The 19,557-nt window shown below is 37.9% G+C and overlaps 1 protein-coding gene across 2 annotated transcripts in view; it reads right to left on the bottom strand.

Moving 5' to 3' along the window:
* The window catches only part of SPG11 (SPG11, spatacsin vesicle trafficking associated), a 70,917-nt gene that overhangs the window by 39,432 nt on the left and 11,928 nt on the right, over positions 1–19,557 (bottom strand). For both annotated transcript variants that reach the window (XM_027869983.1, XM_027869985.1), the window contains exons 7-19: positions 18,459–18,604; positions 16,226–16,358; positions 15,214–15,369; positions 14,652–14,824; positions 13,618–13,794; positions 10,320–10,391; positions 8,915–9,039; positions 8,350–8,528; positions 7,568–7,781; positions 5,180–5,383; positions 3,987–4,093; positions 1,788–1,933; positions 527–688 (exon numbers count right to left, since the gene is read on the bottom strand). In XM_027869983.1, coding sequence (XP_027725784.1) covers positions 527–688; positions 1,788–1,933; positions 3,987–4,093; positions 5,180–5,383; positions 7,568–7,781; positions 8,350–8,528; positions 8,915–9,039; positions 10,320–10,391; positions 13,618–13,794; positions 14,652–14,824; positions 15,214–15,369; positions 16,226–16,358; positions 18,459–18,604 — 1,994 coding nt within the window. The remainder of the gene's footprint in view (positions 1–526; positions 689–1,787; positions 1,934–3,986; positions 4,094–5,179; positions 5,384–7,567; positions 7,782–8,349; positions 8,529–8,914; positions 9,040–10,319; positions 10,392–13,617; positions 13,795–14,651; positions 14,825–15,213; positions 15,370–16,225; positions 16,359–18,458; positions 18,605–19,557) is intronic.

Below are 19,557 nucleotides of genomic sequence, written 5' to 3'. Positions count from 1 at the left end.
TTCTGAGGGAAATTTGTCCAGGAAGAATGAAAAGACTGACCTACAGAAGGGGAATTTGAAAAAGAAACCAGAAGAGCAAAGAATGACTCTCCAAGGCCACAGAAAGAATAGCTTTGACCTGAAACCAAAGGGAACAAGCCAGCAAATGGAGAACAAACTGGGACATTGCCTGTGAAAGCCTATATATTAAACCAAATCAACCTATTTTAAGCAGGGAGATTCTACACCAATCACTTACCCAATATATATAGTTTCCTAGATTTCTCACACTGTAGCAAAAATCAATTTTTGTTCCCTAACCAGCTTAAAGGGAACGTGAACAGTTGCAGACACAGTGAAACCAGGAGTACCAGAGAAAAACAGAAGAAAAAGATCACGGTCCCAAGAATCTGATCAAAATAGGGGAAAGGCCTACTTCCTTAAATAACAACCACAGAAAACAACCAGCAACAGAATGATAGGGAGTATCTTAATTAAGCTGGGTTTGCCATTGGCCATGAGCAGACAGGCTATTCTAACTACGTACCTGAATAAGGTGGTAGAGGGTGATATCATGGGGCAGGATACTAGGGATAAAGTACTGTGGAAAGAGTGCAGCTCTGAGCTTGGGGTAAGGAGTTAAGGCCATCTTTAGTAGCTGGGGATCCACTTTCCCCAAAGAGGTTTCCCCTTCTTCCTTCTGAACAACCTAAGTATAAATGAAAACAAATAATGGTACTTGCATTACCACCCCATCTTTCCCTTCTTAAAACCTTCAAATATCTTCCAGAATTCCTGTGAAACAATATTAGTTTAGAAACAAACATTACAGTACGCTAGGGAGGCAATACAATATAGTGAAAATAGCATTGGACTTCAGTCGGGAGATCTGGTTCAGAACCAAGATCTGCTATTAATTAGCTGTGTGGCCTTGGGCAAGTCATGTAACCTCTTTCTGGGCATTAGTTACCTCACCTATAAAATGAAGAGATGCTGATTATCTTTAAGTTCTACAATTCTTTACTATGACTTTAATTTCTGACAGGTGGTAAAGCCAAAAATGAAAAAATAAGTTAGCAACTGACACTACAGAAAGGCAGTCTGGCCCTGGGGACACAAAGCCAGCCTTGGAATCAGAAAGGCCGGGTTCAAGGCCTACCTCATAAACAAACTAACTGTGTGACCCTGAGCAAGTCACTTAACTCTTGGTGGTCCAAGCATCTCTCAGATTTTAAAGTACAGATGAGTTATCAATCTATATCTGAGAAACAAACAAACAAACAAAAAAGACCCTGTAGCTAAATAACCAAATAACCCATGTAAAATTTAGGCAAAATTCAGAATTTTTGATGTGATATGTTTTAAAACTGTAAAAATTTCCTCTAGCTAGTCCCCATTTCCACAAAGCAGACTGGGTAAATCCCCTTTGGTCATTAAGAAGAGTTTCCAAAAGCAACAGTAAATGTGGTTCCCCAAACCCCACACATAAACTATCTAAGCTTGGGGTAAGGAGTTAATGCCACAAAAAAAATACCAGTTAACTCTCAAGTCACAAGGCTTAAAAAGATTATTAGAAAACAAAATAAAGGAAAAGAAAAATGACCAAATAACATACATTATCTCTTTCAATCTAGAAAATTAAATTAGAAAACAAATTTATCAAATTTTGTGCTATATAACCTATAAAGAGACTTAAAAATTTGTGTATTTGAGTTTTCCCATTCTACTGGGGACCAGAGAAGCCAAGATATTTTTATTAGACCTAAGCTTGCTCTCAATATGCACTGGTGACAATAATATCCAATTACCTGGCTGAGGCCTCCAGAAGCATAAACTGTTGTAGCAAGGGCCAAGAGGGTATGTCCTTCCAACAGCATGCTGCTCACACTGGCTTGGTTACTGGGAATCAGTATCTGAGCATTAGCGAGACTGGCCTGGAAAATCAGTTTGGGATCTGGAAAGACAGAACATGTTTTTCTCTTTAAGAAGTAACTATCTTGGCAACAATGACAAAATATGCTAACAGCCAATGCTGAAGGGGTAGTGGGAAGGTAGGCACACTAGTGTTGTGCATTGTTGGTAGAGCTACAAATCAGTACAACCATTCTGGAAAGCAATTTAGAATTATGCAAATAAAGTGACTAAAAGGTCCATACCCTTTGACCCAGAGACGCCACTACTAGATATATATTCCCAGGAGATCACGGATAAAAAACAAAGTCCCTGCATACACTTTTAGCAGCACTTTTTCTGTAGCAAAGAATTAGAAACCAAGTAGATGTCCATCTCATAGGGAATAGTTAAACAAACAGTGGTATATGAATATAATGGAATATTATTGTGCTGTAAGAAAAAAACAAATATGAAAACTATGGAAAGATTTAAACGAACTGATGCTGAGAGAAATAAGCTGAGCCAAGAAAACAATACACACAAATGTGTATATTTGTATACATACAAACAATATAAATAGAGCAACAACTGCAAAAGTAATGGCTGAGAAGTTACAAAGAATAAGTCAGTGTGGCCCCCAAAGAAGAGATTTGAGAAGTCATCTCTTTTGCAAAGGTGAGAGGTTGAGAGATGTGAAATACTGCCTAATAATGCACTGATTCAATGTTTTGTAATCAGAATGTTTTGCAACTTTGGGATTAAAAAAAATAAAGAAAACATCAAGTACCACCACCACTGTATTAAATCAATACAAAATGTTTTTTTCCTCCTTTTTTCTATTTCTTTTAAAAATATTCTTTGTTATATGGCTCCGCAGGAGAGGGGAAGAGAAGGGCTACATTTTGCTTTATATTTTCACCTAAATTCTAATTTGGAAGTTTCTTCTTTGAAAAAAAACAAAAACAAAAACCATATAGCTATCTTTTGTTTTTAAGTTGCTTGGATTTAAAAACAAAAGATGTCAAAGAAACCATCCTAAACTAGGAATTAAGTGAAAATAATTTTTTAAAAAGCAAAATAATAATTAAAAAAAAAAGCCCTTCTCCTTAACAGGTTTATACAACAACACAGAGAACTCTATTGAAAAAGTTTACTGCAGGTTTCTCTGGGGCATATGGTCTCCCAGACCATCCCCTTTGCTGAATCTTTGGAATGACACCAGATTAACATGTTCTTCATCATCAGTACAATTACAAAGCCTAAAGTTACCTAGGTAATAAACACTATGGATTTCTTTCTGCCACAACTTAAGATCCCCAAATGATCACAAAATAGTTGAATCCCTCTAAATGTTGATTAGATCATCCTTTGGATGGATCAGAGGAATGTTGAAGCAGAGGAAAGAAGAGATGGCTCCTCTTTTTGAGTAAAGATACTCTACACTCAAAAATAACTTAGGCCTCATAGGTTTTATTATTTAAAAAAAAAAAAGAAGAAGAAAAAGAAGAAGAATAGGGAGAGGAGTGCAGAGAGAACAGGTTACTTTAGAGACAGAATAAATACCAACTCTGTTCCACAAGTAGCCTGGTTTCTTTCTGCCCAGGAGTAGAGTTAACACTTTTTGGTCTTCTAAACAGAAACAACCTGCACCCTACACAAGGATAAACCCTGAAGGATGATGAGTTTGCCTCTCGTCAAATGAGCTCAGTAGTAAAGGAAATCACTGCAGAGGTCTGAAGTAGAGGATTACAGATATGGAATATTACATATACTGTCAGACAAGGTCAATATGTAAATTTTGTAGAATTGTTCTTTTTTTTCCCTTCAAAAAAATCTATTGATATCTTTTGTTTTCCAACACCTTAATTTCTGTATGTCTCTCTCCTCTTCTATATTCAGGGAGAAAAGAAGAAGCGGGAGAGAAAAAGAGAAGAGAAAAGAAAGGAAAATAATCTCTTTAAAAAATTTTGTTACAAGGGATGGTTTTTGGGGAAAGAAGGAAGACATACATACGGAAATGAAGATGATGAAAAAACAAAAGCTATCAACAAAAATAAGATAAATATTTTTAAAGTAAAGGATCTCCAAAGCCTTCTTGTTTAATAGACTCCTACCTGCCAGATTACTGGAAATTTGTCGACACCGAACCAAAAATTCAAACCAAGGATAAGTTTCATGCAGTTCTTTTTTCTCCAAAAGGGGACAATTCAAAGGATTAAGGCTAAAAATAAAAATGACAATGATTAGCATGATGTACACATGTGATGTATTACAGATACATATGCTCAGATAATATGTTGGAAAAGGAAAACTATATATTACCACCACTGTATTCAATTGTGTTTTACACATACCTCATATTCCATAAATATTCAAAATCAATAGCTAGAGAATCCCAAAGACATACAAATGAGAGGAATGGGGAAGGAACAGGGGTTTTAGGGAACTCAAAATATTATACCAGGCTATATAGTCATCTCAAATCAAAAGGGAATTTTACCATTGAAAAAATGACACTCTACACTCAAAAACACCTTAGGCTTCATTGGTCTCATAGTAAAAAAGCAAAACTCAGAAGTTCAAAATTTGATTGACATAATTAATATCAGACCCTTTCAGTGTCCTTTCTCAATTTTTAGAGAAGACTGAAGAGTCCAAGCCCAGGACTGACTCCTGAAAGAAAACACATTTCAGTTTTCTTACCAGAAGTTAAGAAAAATTCTTCTCTAAGTAAGCCTTACTGCTAACTAGATTGCCCTAACATTAGGACCACAGTACACAAAGAGTTAAAACAATAAAACAAGTGGGTATGCCCTATTGGTTCGACATCAATCTTTACTCACCATGGATACGTGGCTCTCTGCAAATGAAACCTTTATACTAATAAGAATTTATATAAGTATAAAACAAAATTCCTGGCAAAGCTAACACAATACATCTCCTAGGACCTGCTTAACATTTATTTACTTAAAAGAGCAGAAAGTACTGGAATTTAGCTTAGCCTTTAGAAGTCTTCCTCTCTCCTTTAAAAAAAAAATCTAATTTTTTATATACTTTCTTTAATTTTTAGTTCTAACTTTTCTTTAAGGGGTTAACAGAAATATTTCTTACAAAATCAGTACTGGCAAAAACTATCTGTTAAGCTTATTTGTGCATGGCACTATGCTAAATGTAGTAGAAACAAATGGAAAACCACTTTCAGAATATCAACATCTCCTAAACGGATAGTCAACATTTCCAAAAAGTTAGTTTATGCTGAAGGAAGCATTAAGAAATGCTGCAGGACAGATCAATTACTAGTACTCACTTGTAATAATCAAGGTAGACATACAGCAGATGCTGCAGACTGCGCTCTAAACAGTATAAAAGAAAGCACGCATGGAAATCCAAACCATCTCGAGACGTATAGTTTTGAACAGGAAGTGGATTCTGCATTACACCCCCAATACGGCTTAGTCTTAGGAGCAAGAGTTCAAAGTCTTCTAGTTCAGATGTTAGGAAAATTCCATTTCTACAAAGCAAAAGAGGATCAATATGATGACAAATTAAAAAGTGTTTAGACCATATCACACTGAACAGGTTCAAAGCATTTAAAAATAGGTGTTAAGAAACAAAAGCTGCCAATACGCAGTACTACTGTATGTACAGTCTAAGCAATTTCTAAGTGGCCAGACTGATATGGAGCTGGATGGAGAGCCCACAAGGCTGGCCTATCAGTACATGGATCTTGGATAGTCCCTGAAAATGGATAGCGAATTGGGCTCAGAGTTGCAGAGCAGGAAGAAAGTGGACCAGATCACCTCAGGGAAACTGTGCAGTACTTTTACCAACCCTAAGCTTTTCCCACAAAGGCTTATCTTTTTGATAAAAATATTCTCTCAGTGATGCCATATGGTTTTGGGTCATGAGAAATCACAGATGCCCAAGAATTAAAGGGACCAATGGTGAAACACATAATAGGCACCAATGAAAAATTTTGCAGAAGTGGCCAAGGGGACATCATCAGAAAGATTAACAGAAAGGATGAAGTGGTTACATGTCAAGAGGCACAAATCACTGATGAAGAGAGCCCATATGTTTCACTAGTATTTTTTTCTTCTTCTTTTTGTTTTTTTTTGTTTTTGGTAAGGCAATCAGAATTAAGTGACTTGCCCAGGGTCACACAGCTACTAAGTGTCAAGTGTCTGAGGTAGAATTTGAACTCAGGTCCTCCTGACTCCAAGCACTGTGCCACCTAGCTGCCCCTCCACTAGTATTTTTATCAATGTTAAGAGATCCAGAGAAGGGTCTCAGAACATTGGGTACACCAGTTTAGAAGAATTTCATGAAGAAATGCATCCACATTCAATTCAGATGATCCTTCAACATTTAGTAAAGAGGAAGGGAAGGCAGGTAGGGCAACGAAAAGAGAAGCAGATGACAAGAGCATGCCTGGGTTCTACTGAGTGCTCAGGTACTAATCTGCTGTGGGACCCTAGGTGAGCCATAGCTTCTCTAAACCTCAGCTTCCTCTTTCTTAAATGAACTGATACAGAGTGAAGGATGAGGATGGCACCTCCCCTACAACTACTGCATAATATAGGGATAAAGTACAATATCATTCTACAACATATACATGTGAAAGTGCTTTGAAAAAGTTAACAAATTCCCTTAGGACCAGAGGACTGAAGGTTAACAATTGGAAGCACCTGAGAAGTCATCCAGTCCAACCCCTTCAATCTATAGTGAAGCGGAGGCCCAGAGAGTCTGTGAAGTGACTGAGCCGCAGTAACACTGATAATCACCGGTGTCCTGGATTCAAATCCAGGTGCTCCAACTCCAAATCCTATATTCTTTCCACTGCATCACGAAATTTATCTGCTTTACAATGAAAAATAAATCTTACTCATTCAGAATTTTATTGGCTTAATTGTTTTTTTCAGTACCTCTTCTGGATTTCAGAGTCAAGTGTCAGAGAGTTCCCTGCTCCTGTAAATTAGATGAGTTGGGCTTAGAGTTGACATCACAAAGTGGGCAGACAAGATCACTTTGGGCAACTACAGCACTTCCAAGAACTCTGAGCTTCTTCCTCAAATGAAGGTCTATTTTTTTTAAACAAAGTATTCTCCCAGTAATGACACAGGGTACTCAAAATGACCTAGGAGGCACATGGTAACTAAACTAGTCAGCTTTACCAAATTCCTCACTTCTGTCATTTTATACACCAACTCTGTTTTTATTTCATTTTAGTCACACAGTATAGCAAAAATATAGAAAAGAATGAAGAAATTTGAGTTCACAATACAGGGGAGTAAAATCAGGATTCTCGACCTCAACTTAACCACACAGTCCAGGAACATCTCTCTATCTAAATAAATCTTGTAGAATCCTCTCAGAAAAAAAAAAACTACATTTAAACTTTGAGAGGATATCAATTACAACATTATTATAAACACATCATGAACTGGATTCATAAAATGATTTTTTTTAACTACAAGTAAAACCTCAGTTTTACGACAGGGTAATTTTTAATTTTTAACATAATTAAATTGTAATTTTTGTAATTTTTAATGCATTTTGTTCTAAGATAACAGACAACAGGACATACAGCAGTACCGAATTGACACTATTCAAAAGAAAAAAATCATGCCTTTATCTGACACCCCAAACTTTAGTTCTGTCTCTTAACTGGAGATTCCTTTACCAGTAATAATACCTGGCCAGTTTATCTAGTATTTCATTCCTCAGGTAGCTATTGCAGCATGTATTCTGGTCAATAATATCTACTGTCAGATGGGGCCATTTAGCCTGCTGAAATGAAACACAACCATCCTGGGTCTGCAATTCTTCAATCCATGAGAAAATGCTTAACCAGTCATGGTGAGCTGTGATATGCCTCCAGAGAACTCGAGGAGAACAAGACTTCACTTCTACATACAAAAGAAATCAAAATCATTATGATTCTTCGCATAGCAATGAACTATTACTGATGCTAAACTCAATCATTCAATGACTGTTTATCTGGTTCAAATATTATTCACCACACCATTCCCTTTTCTTCCTTTTCCTTTGCTTAATTTTTGCTGCCAGAATTACCCTAAGAAGAGTCCAAACAGAGGATGTCTCTTTAACCTATTGAGTGATTCCCAGCTGCTAGAGGCCTCCCTCACAAAAAACTACCTTATATTTATTTTCAACATATATGTACACATTGTCTCTTCCAATAGAACATTAACTCCTTAAGTACTTAGCATAAAGCCTAGCACATAATAGGTGTTTAATAAATGTTTGCTGTTGGGTTAATTAGGTTATTTGATAACAAGATGATTTGTGCTTGAAAACAATTTGAAAATTGCTTTTTTAAAAAAGCAAAATTAAGATGCCCTATTATAAGTGTGAAAACACACTATGGTCTTATAGACACACACTATCCTTTCTACAAACAGTAACTCATTCAGCACATCTTATTTCCCATACTTCAAGCCATGTGACATTTACCTTCTGTAGATCTCCTGGGAAGAAGGATATTTTCTCGGGTTGGACAATCCCACCACTGCGCCCAGCTTAGTATAATTCCATGATCCTGCTTAAAAATTTCATCTTTTTCACTGAATTTCAAGAAGTCTAAAACAGATCTATGTTTGGAAAAATCATCTTCCTTTCTCCAGCTCCTGAAACTAACAGTGATTTTGGATTTATGAGAAGGAAATTTGTTCTCTTTAGCTTAAGGACATTTATAAAAAACATCCAATTCAGCATATTCAATTCAATACTATTTACTTAAAGCATCTTACATAAAGTACTCAAAGACTTGTTGACTAAATGAGTGAATGACTATAAAAACATCAAGATGAAGAACAACTCTAGAACTCCTCTAGAGATGAACACCCTTTTGGGGCATGTTTTATATGTTCATGGGGAATACAAACTTAAAATCACTGACTACAAAAAATCCTGGGTGTTGACAACAGGAGATCACATATGCTGGACAAAACCTAATTTCCTAAAACACAATGATAGTGATCATCTATTATTAACAGTGTAAGAATAGTGAAAAAATTACCCGAGGGGCTGGGTCTCTGTGTTTTCTTTGAAAGGTCCTGAATATAATTTTTCAACCTGATGTACATAGTCTATAATTCTCTTCTCTTCTTCAGAAAAATGATTTTCTTCTTTCAAAATGCCAACCTTGAATCAAATATATCCAAATTAAGTAACTGATGCTAAAAAATCAAGAACATTTCCAAGATATCTTATCATGAGGTTCACATATGCCAAATAAGAAATGTACACTGGGGGCAGCTAGGTGGTGAAGTGGATAGAGCACTGGCCCTAAAGTCAGGAGGACCTGAGTTCAAATCCAGCCTCAGACCAAACACTTGAACTTACTAGCTGTCTGACCCTGGGCAAGTCACTTAACCCCAACTGCCTTAAAAAAAAAAACACACACTGAATATGTACTGTGCCAGCCGTGCCGTGCACTCTCCTCCTATAAGGAGCAGGCTGCCAGAGTCATACTACTTACCAGTCTTCGGAGCCTACCCGGATAAACACACAGAGACGAGCCTACCAGGAGGTGCCAACACCCGAGCTTTATACAGAGGCCATCACAGCAAGGCCAAGCAGGAAGGCCAGAGCAACAGAAAAGGAGCAAAGAGAGAGCGTGCTCCCCCCGCGACCGTTCCTTAAGTACCTACTTAGCCCCTCCTCCTCAGCCTGCCTACTAGTCAATGATTGTAGGGTCAGATACCGGAAGGGGATGTCTGAGTTTAGCGCACCAAGGGAGAGGAAGTGACGCAGGAGGTTAGGACCGGATACAGGAAGGAGATGTCTGGGATTAGTGCATAGACAAAGAGTATGTGACCTAGGAAGTCAGGCCCAGACACCGGGAGGAGGCGTCTGGGGTCAGTGCTACACAAAGGGAAGGTACGTGACCCAGGAAGTCAGGAAGGACACAGGAAGGAGGCGTCTGGGGTTGACGTTGCATATAGGGAGGGGACTAAGCAAAGGGAACTCGTCATCTGCCATCTTACTCCCACGTGGCACAGCCCCCTGCCTCAGAAGCACGTGCTCCGGCTACTTCCTTGTATCCTGATCCTTCCCCAGCTTATTTCACATAGCACTGCCCACTGCCTCAGGACTTCTCTGTATTCAGCCCATCCCAGTTCACCACAACTCCGCCTACCACAGCCCCTGCCTCGGGAGCGTTACTTCCTAATACCCAGATCCTACCCCAATCTTGCTACAACCCTCACTTGGCAGTAGCCAACATCAGACAGTCTCTCACAATGTATGCTAAAATTTAAAGTGTGTGTGCATGCATGCATGCCCTATAAGCATATAGGCAGTAACGTGAATGAAAATAAAGGGAACACATTTTACATTAACTACAATACACAGATGATTTTTTTTACCAGTACCATTCAGTGTAAGACTTATTTAACTAGGTTCCTGATATCTTCACTTACCAGAAAGTCCCGTACATTTTTCTCAGCTGTATAGAAACATATTTTGTGCAATTGGTCCTTTACGTTGAAGCCCTGCAACACAGACACACAACAAAAGGTTCTTTTTACAATCTATAATGGAAGTTCTGTGAACTTCTGTAGGCTAGATATAGGAACATTCTAGTATAGCCAGGTATCATGGCATATAGAGATGTCTTGACAGAAATAAAAAAGATCTCATTACAAAGCTCAGTGCCTTCTAAGAATTCATTCTCTTATACATTACACGTATAAACACTTATCTATCACTATGATTCCTAAGCACTTTATCAAAAGCCAGCGACAATTCAAAGGAAGATGACTTTCTATTATGCTCAAGCAGAACAGGGCTAATATGATTCACTCAGGATCAAAGGCACAGCCTAGGCCTGGCCCTCCTGCAGCTCCAAAAAGTCACCATACTAAAGGCTGCAACACGAAAGATTCAGTGAGTGTGGATCCCACCTCTAGGTCTATTCAGCCACAAGTTTACTACTCCATAGCCTCCAGAGCTTTCTCTTCCAACCACTTACTGAATATCTTCATCTGGATGTACCATCAGCAGTTCAAACTCAATATACACCCTCCCCCAAAAACAAAACAAAAAAAGAACTCATTGTATTTCCCCTAAAACCCATCCTCCTGTTCCTATCTTGGTGTCAAGGGCACCAACATACCTAGATTCCTAACCTGGGAGTCATCCTCAAGCCTCATTCATCCCACATACGCAATCACTTGCCAAGTCTTATCAGTTCATCTCAACAGTATCTCTTTCATCCATCCCCTTTTCTCTACTCATACCACAAATATCTTAATCCAAGGTCTCGGCTGAACTATTTTAACAGTCTCCTAACTGATCTCTCTTTTTCTATTCTCTTCCCCTCCCCAATCTACCCTACACAGTTGCCAAAACACTACACCTGAGGTATAAGTTAAGCTATGTCTCTCCCCTTCTCAAAAACTACCTCCAGGAAAAAATACAAAATCAGCCCTCCACAATGTAACTCCTCCTCTTCTAGACTTCTTTCATACCATCTTCCTTCACACACCCGATATTCTCCAAACACTCCATCTCTCATCTCCATGCCCATCTAAGATCTACTCCCTCCTTAGCTTCACCTTTTAAAATCACTGGCTTCCTGCAAGTTTCAGCTCAGATGCTGCGTCCTCTCCAAATGTTCCTGCTCTCCCACTTAGTGCTTTTATGATACAAGAGGCAGGGTGGTATCAAAGGAGGAGGGAGGACTAAGAATCACACAGATTTTAGATCACCTATAAATATTAGCTTAACTGTTGATATTTTAAATATAAGATCTGCTAAAGAAATTAAATTATAGTTACCTTGACATTCTCACTATGAATGAGCCCAAAAGACAAAATATGTTGCAGCTAAATGGAAGGAGGACTTACAGATTCTTCTTAAAAAGAAAATAAAGGAGTTGGCAGAGCTGCTTTTAACCACATAGCTGAAGGCCACAAACTGACCAAATGGCCTATAAAACAATGATTTTATGCTCAAAGTATCTGCAAAAGTTAAAACAATTGCTTTCTGACAGAATGACAGATTCAGGATGCAGAACGAGGCATTAAATTTTTAAACATGGACAACAGGGAATGTGCTTTGCTTGACTATGCTTATTTGTTACACAGGTTTTGTTTTCCTTTTTTTAAAAGTGTGAACAGGGAGAGAGAGAAAATAAACGCTGGTTAATAATTTTTTCAAAAAATGGTTGTTTATGCTCCAACATCTACTGCAGACGAGAAGGTAGAGAAATTCTACAAAGAATTCATTAGACCCTTCAAACTTTATTACTATATACTCTGATAATTGTTGACTTCAATGTAAAGTTGAAAAGGGAGAAAAAATTTTGAAAATATGGTTCATGCAAGAGAGGAGGAAGGGAGAAGGAGGGTGGGGAAAGAGAAGAGAGAGAAAAGAGTGGAGAGAGAGATAAAAGAGGGGAGAGAAAAAGAGAGTTGAGAGAGAGAGAAAGGTTAAAAGCTTGTAAACTACAGAGATGCTTCAAATGATCAAAGCACTAGGGCTAAAAGCAGGAGTGTGATAGAGCCAGCATCTACAGCGTCTAGCAATAGCCAAGTGTTAAATGAACTTTTCTCATTTTTAATTCAATTTCATTTTCAGTTACAAATTGTTTCTCCTCCTCTTTCCCCTCCCCTACCTACTGAGAAGGCAATAGTTGTTAAATTTTAAGTGTATTTACACCTCAGATATTTAGGCAAGCTCCACAAATAAATTATTCAATGTCTAGATTTAAGAAAATGATAGAAAAAAATATTAATAATGCAGATTAAACTTAAAAGTGTGTCAAGTACATGGCTTTTTTTTTTCCTAGAAAATCAGTTGTTACTCATTTGCCAGCACATGTTTGCCTCAAAGGCCACCTAAACCAACCCCTTCATTTTATAAATGACGAAACTAGTGGCTTGCCTAAATTCATAACTATTTAGTGGTAGAATCAAGACTAGAATCCTAATCTCCTCGCTCCCAGAAAACGGGCAGAATATGATAACACCATCAGTCTAGCAGGTTTATTCACGAAAACTCATTTTACAAAAATGTGTTTTCTCCTTAACAGCATTCCTGAGAACACTTTGTACAGATTATTTTGACTTATGACTTCCAAATAAATTTGCTATAAAAGTAGGAGAAGTGAAAAGAATTACAGAAATCTCAGAAGTAGGAAGGACCTCAAAGGTTATCTAGTCCAAACCATATGTGAATAGGCATCCCTTCTTTGTATTACACTCAGTAGCCTCCGCTTTAAGACTTTCAGTAATGTGGCACCCATTCCCCTCCGAGACAGACCATTCCACTTCTGGCCTCCTCTGTTAAGAAGTTTTTCTTTACATCAACTAGAAATCTGCCCCTCCACAACTTCTACTCCTTGCTCCCATGTCTGGCCTCTTGGGCCAGGCAGAAGAAGTGTACTCCCTCTTCCACATGCCAGTCATGACTTGACTTAAAGTCATTCCCTCTAAGTACTCTGTTCTCCAAGTTAAACACACCCAGTTCCTTCATCTGAACCTCATTGGGCATTTTCTTCAGACCTCTTATGAGCTGTTCTTATTTGTTAATGCCCTTCCTATGGTGTGGCACACAGAGTACAAGCACAATACTCAAGATGTGGTTGACCAGGAAAGAGTCCAATGGGAATAAGACTAACATCAACCTGTATATCTAAGAAATGGTTGGAAGTAAATCCAATGCTCCTCCTAGATTTACTGCCTTTAGAACCAGACAAACTGGTATAACACTCACCATATTCTTTAAGAGTTCGGTAGCTTCTTTGATATTGTTCTTTAGCAGCCTGTCAAAGACTAGATCTAATCCTATTCGAATCAGTTCTCCAAGGTTTTGAGCAGCATGGTTGGTGATCCTGAAAAAGCTCTGAGCCTCTGGTATTTTGTTATTTAAAATGGCATTGGAGATAACTTGCTGAAAGAACAAGAAAATGTTTGGGTATTTTTTTTAGTCACTACTTTTGGCCAGAATGGTTAATTTTTTAAATCTAAATGCTTTGGTATGGATTCGGGAGATCAAAAAGGTATGTACCTGTACAAAGCATGGAATGATCATGTGCCCTACCATCATTTCTCCATTCAATCTATTCTTTAGACCATTACTCCCATTGTTAGAGCTGCTCTTATATACAACCACTCTATATATACCTCTTTTGGATACCCAGCAGCTTAGTTGAGCTACTCTGACAGCAATCTTCCTAATGCTTCCAGGTAGAGAGCATCAAAGGAACTGTTTCCCATCACCACGACCTCTACTCCCTTTTCAGGTCACTCTCATTCCAAGTTAAGGTGACAACAATGTGTCTGGCTGTCCTAACTACATTTAGAAAACAAAGGCAGGGGATGTAAGGGAAGGAGAGAAGTGAAGCGATTAGCACCTGGGGCAGGGTTCAAATAGTTGCTTTACAGTCCAGTCTATGGCAACAATTCCAAATAACCAAAGGGAACTATGGGTCACTGGGGAGGGTGGGATAAGTGGAGCCTTGCTGGCATGGAAGTTTGTTATGTTTTAATTCAAAAGGAAGTACTGACGAGCTGCTAAACCATAGCTAGTGTGTGTTATTAATTTTGCAGCTCCTAGGAGAGAGCTTGTTACCGTTAAGTATTAAAGTCCCAGCCTTGGTTCAGGGATATTCTATACAATGATACAGGGAGTTTACTGGCCAAGCATCAGTATAATGGGTATCCATATTTTTAACTCCTACTTTTCCATCATTTTCCCCAACACTGTGAACTATGGGGAAAAAGTGAAAATCAAAAGTATATATTTACCTCAGGGCTGAGCTTTCTCCATATTTCACTCTCACTTATTCTGGGGACATCTTCACCAACATATGCATTTACAGCATCAGCTGGTTTCCGAGGAAATTTTATCATGAAGGTTCGAAGTTCAATAATGTAGTTGGTTAAAATATCCACACCATTCTGCAGGTGTTCATCTAACTCTATGGAAATCATCAACAAACTCATTTAATAAAAGCAAAGGCAGACCAGTAGGTACGATCTGACTTACCAGTTATGCAAAATCTGAGAGACAGAAATACCAAAACTTCTCTTTCCATCTTCTCTTACCAGTTCTGCACTTTGATAACTTTATTTTCCCTTTATGTAAAAATTGGTCCTATGTCCATTCTGCTGTTAATCTCAATGCCAGATCTTTTTTATTCACTTAAATAATAATCTACCTATGATACATGAACTTCTGTCCAACTATGATCCAAGACCTTCTTTTGGTTTATGCTCTTTCTCACTGTCAGGCCCACAAGATTTCTGAATCTGAATCCCTTAGCCTAACAGAACTGATGCAAATGAGAACAATACTTGTAACATTTACCTTCAGTGTGAGCAAAGATCTCCCTGATTTGTTTGTTGAGGAAAGATAATGTGAGCTTCAGCAGCTGCTCTGAAAAATGTTTGCTCTGAGTTTCAGAATCATTCTCTCGTATAGCTGAACAAAGCAAATCCAAAGCCGGTATCAGGTCCTTCACACCTAGGAAGAACCCAGATTAACAGTTTAAGATAAAAGATGTAGACCAGGGGCATATGAAGTAATTTAATACGCATTTTTATGCTTATGTACTCTAGCAATTGCTATTGGGTACAAAAAATATGCTATCATAAGTAACCAGGAAAGAGAAGGAATGGGAAGACAAGAAATAGACAACTTAAAGCTGGGGCCCAAATGTTCCCAAACAGGAAATGTGCCCCCCAAACATCCCAGAGAGGTAGGGACCTGATGCTATTTAACCCAAAGGAGTTAAGCATATTTATCACCACCATCTGGCAAGATTATTTAAACTAGAATACTACTATTGCCATCTTGGACTTGCGTGCACTTTTATTCAAAGAACTTAAACCCCTTCTCCATTGATCACTGTGGTTCTTTCTACTAGAAATTCTTACAAAGTAGGTATGTATGATTCTCTCCCCTTGTCAGGAAAAGGAAGCCAAAGCCTTAGGGAAGGGAGTCTAAGCCATATAACAAACAAGCAGGACAACCAGGCCCAAAATTCATATGTTAAGTCCCAAATCATGGCTTGGTAGGCATATTCCTTTCATAGGATCAACGCATACCTCAGGAGCTCTCAAGGTATTGTTTTACTTGACTTTGCTCACTTGGCCACTTTGAAAGATTATATATCCTAACTACACAACTGGAATACATAGCCAACAAAGAAAATAAAAATCTTACTTAAAATACTGACAATCGCACCTTTTGTCTCAGGTCCTTCACACAGTAATCCAAAGTGCTGAACATCCCAGGATGTTGGGACAAAGCACTTTAAAATTATGGAAAAGAATAAATGGTAAATGGCAAAGGTGAAAATCAGGATGATTCTACTCACTTTTCAAATACAAGTGAGATGGAAGCCTGGTAGTCTGGTCAGGTACAGAAGAGGTAGAAGAGGGATTGAAAAGATTCTCCTTGCTCTTCAAAAAGAAGTCTACTGTATCCAGTTGACGGTTCTCTAATCCAGCCTGAACAAAAAAAAACAATAATTTTTACAGATCTAATAATGATCAAAGGAAGGGATCACTGAGTCAAGACAAGGGATAGTTTTTTTTTAATTAATTTATTTATTTTTAGTTTTCAACATTCACTTCCACATGATTTTGAGCTCCAAATTTTCTCCCTATCTCATCCTTCCCCCCACCCCAAGATGGCATGCATTCTGAATACCCCCTCCCCTAATCTGACCTCCCTTCTATCTCTCCCCCTCTTCTCTTATCCCTTTCTGCTTCAATTTTCCTATAGGGCAGGATAGATTTCTATACCCCATTTCCTGTATATCTTATTTTCCAGTTGCATGTGAAAACACTTTTTTTTTAACTTTTGTTTTTAAAATTTTGGGTTCCAAATTTTCTCCCTTCCTCCCTCCCCACCCACCCTCATTGAGAAGGGAAGCAACTCGATACAGGTTATACATGTGTAGTCATGCAAAACACTTCCATAGTAGTCCTGTTGTAAAAAACTAAGTATATTTCCCTTAATCCTATCCCGCCCCCCATTTATTCTATTCTCTCTTCTGACTCTGTCCCTCTTTAGAAGTGTTTGCTTCTGATTACCCCCTTGCCCCATCTGCCCTCCCCTCTATCATCCCCCTGCTCTCTTGTCCCCCTCCCCTCCTATTTTCCTGTAGGGTAAGATAGATTTCCATACCCAACTTGAGTGTGTGTTATTCCTTCCTTAAGCCAAATCCGATGAGAATAAGATTCACTCATTTACCTTCCCTCGTTTCCCCTCCACTGTAAAAGCCTTTTCTTGTCTAAGACAAGAGATAGTTTTCACTCTAAAAATTTTGACACCTCATGCACTGAAAAGCCCTCTGTAAGCCATTACCTTTCATTGGGCCTGTTTCTATATCTGAAAAAATGTGGAGCTGGACTAGATTATTTCTAGGATCTCTTTTTGCACTAAAATTCAATGCATCTAAGTACACATAAAGCATCTCAAAAAGATTCTGAAAAATTAGTAGTGGTAGAATTGTTAAAGCCCACTCTTAAAGGTCTGCAAACGCAAACAGCTTATAATCTCATAAGAATATTGTAACACATAAACAAATAACTGTAATACTAGATTTAAATAAACCAGCAATGAAACAGCAAAATTATTAGCTTTAAGGTATTCTTATGAAACTGAAACCAGATTGCTGAATGGCCAAGTATACCCTTTATTAGGAAGAAAAAATTCTACATAGTATACTAACACTGAAGAGAGGGCACATAGTATAGTGGATAGAAGGCTGACCTTGGAGTCAGGAAGACCTGGGTTCAAATTTACAACAAACTATGAGACCATGGCCAAGGCACTGAATCTTTCAGTGCCCAAAACAATTCTCTAAGACTGTGAGTTATAGAAGAGTTGCCCATATGCACTGGTGTAGGCAATTTCTACACCAATGAAATCACAAGTCTGGAACAAAAAAAAAAATTGAAATGGTAAACTACTTGAGAGGTGGTGTGGCATAGAGGATAAAGAGCCAAGAAGCTTCAAGCCCTGCATTGGACACAAACTGCCTGCATGACCCTGGGCAAGTCACTTAACCTCCCACTGCTTTACTAAACTCTCTAAGACTATAATTTGCAGACATCTGCATTGATGGAGCTAATTTCCTCACCTGGGAGTTCCCCATACCCATAAAGCCAGAGATCCAGTTTCTATCTACTCTATCCTTTTAAACAACTTACAATAGCCATATTTATCAACAAACTATCTATCAACTAAAAGTAGGTGACCTCATATGTAGTCCTTACTTGGCTAGAATAGAAAGGTAATGAAAAGAAAGAAGGGAGCAGTGAATGTGTCCTGTCCTTCACTGTTTCCACTTCCTTTGCTTTTTATCATCTACTTCGCATATCATAACTTTTAAAGCAAGAATTTTCAGTTCTGTAGAATTAAAAGTAATTGGTAGTAGGAAGGAATTAAATAGATATATGTCAAAATTAGAGTCTTTTTAGCTGCTTATGTTTGATGAATGCCCCATATATTCACATGAACTGAATATCTGATAGAGTTCAATCAAGCAAGTTCTACAAAGGTCTGACATAAAGGCTCTGCTATGACTCAGTCAAGGTTACCTCTAATGCATGTATAGGGATTGAGCACCTCCCCCACGCATTAAGATGACAGAGAGTATCAACAGTGCTGGCACTTCCATGGATCATTAGTCTATTCAAGAATTCTTCTTGAGTCAAACCAAACAAAATCAGAGAGAGTCCATTTTCTATTAAAAATAAAAACAGATACATTAGCATTAATAAGCAAGGTTTCTAATCAACAGATATTTCAATAATAATCAACACTGAAACTGCTATGTATAAGACAGTGTTAAACACTAATGAATTTAAGTCACTCAGCAATCTGGTTTACAATATTTTTGGAAGAAAATTATTCTTAAATCATACCATAAAAAGAATATAACCAAGAGATGAGTTCTTGTCATCACAAATGTCTCTTATTAAACTGCATTGCCTTTCATATATCTACTTTATATTATCTTGTAGAATGAATGACTAAAATATTAAGATATTTATACAAATACTGGATTTCCAAGTTTACTGAAAGAAAAACATTTAAACACTTATTGGCATAATCATATATCCCCATCACCTGCTACAATGCTCGCTATATAGTAGGTAGTTAATAAATGTTTGTTGTATTGTATAATTCTAATCCACAGGAATTTGTAGTTTCCAAATATAGGCACATGGGAGGGCAACCATGGCAGTACAACCAAAACATTTGGTGGCATATTTGTACTCTAGACATCATCTGAAAACTGGCTGCCTTTGTATCCAACAGAAGTTTTGGTCATTCAATAGAACACATCCAACTTGTCTTATCACAAAACGCCATATGCCAAGGACAGCAGAATTAAAAAGTACTAACAGTCTCTTGAATGGTCTTAGACGCTGACTAGGGTTTCATAACCCTAGTCCTAGTGTTAGTAGCTACTGCATAAAGATAGATACAGACTGAAATCAAAATTTAAAAAATCATAAAGCCCAGCTGGGGATCCACCCCCATCATCTTTATTACTATTAATTTTCTCAGATTTTATGTCTTAGCTTTCAGCTGAGCAGAAACCATCTTAATAAGAAAATGAAACATTTGTCACTTGGTTATTAGGACTTCTTTCTGAAAACACAAAAAAATACAACCATTTTATTATTTCTA

The sequence above is a fragment of the Vombatus ursinus genome, unplaced genomic scaffold (genome assembly GCF_900497805.2).
Source record: "Vombatus ursinus unplaced genomic scaffold, bare-nosed wombat genome assembly UNPS02014794.1, whole genome shotgun sequence".
NCBI lineage: Eukaryota > Metazoa > Chordata > Mammalia > Diprotodontia > Vombatidae > Vombatus > Vombatus ursinus.
The sequence above is the reverse complement of the archived record's forward strand: the minus strand, read 5'-3'. Positions and strand labels throughout refer to the sequence as shown.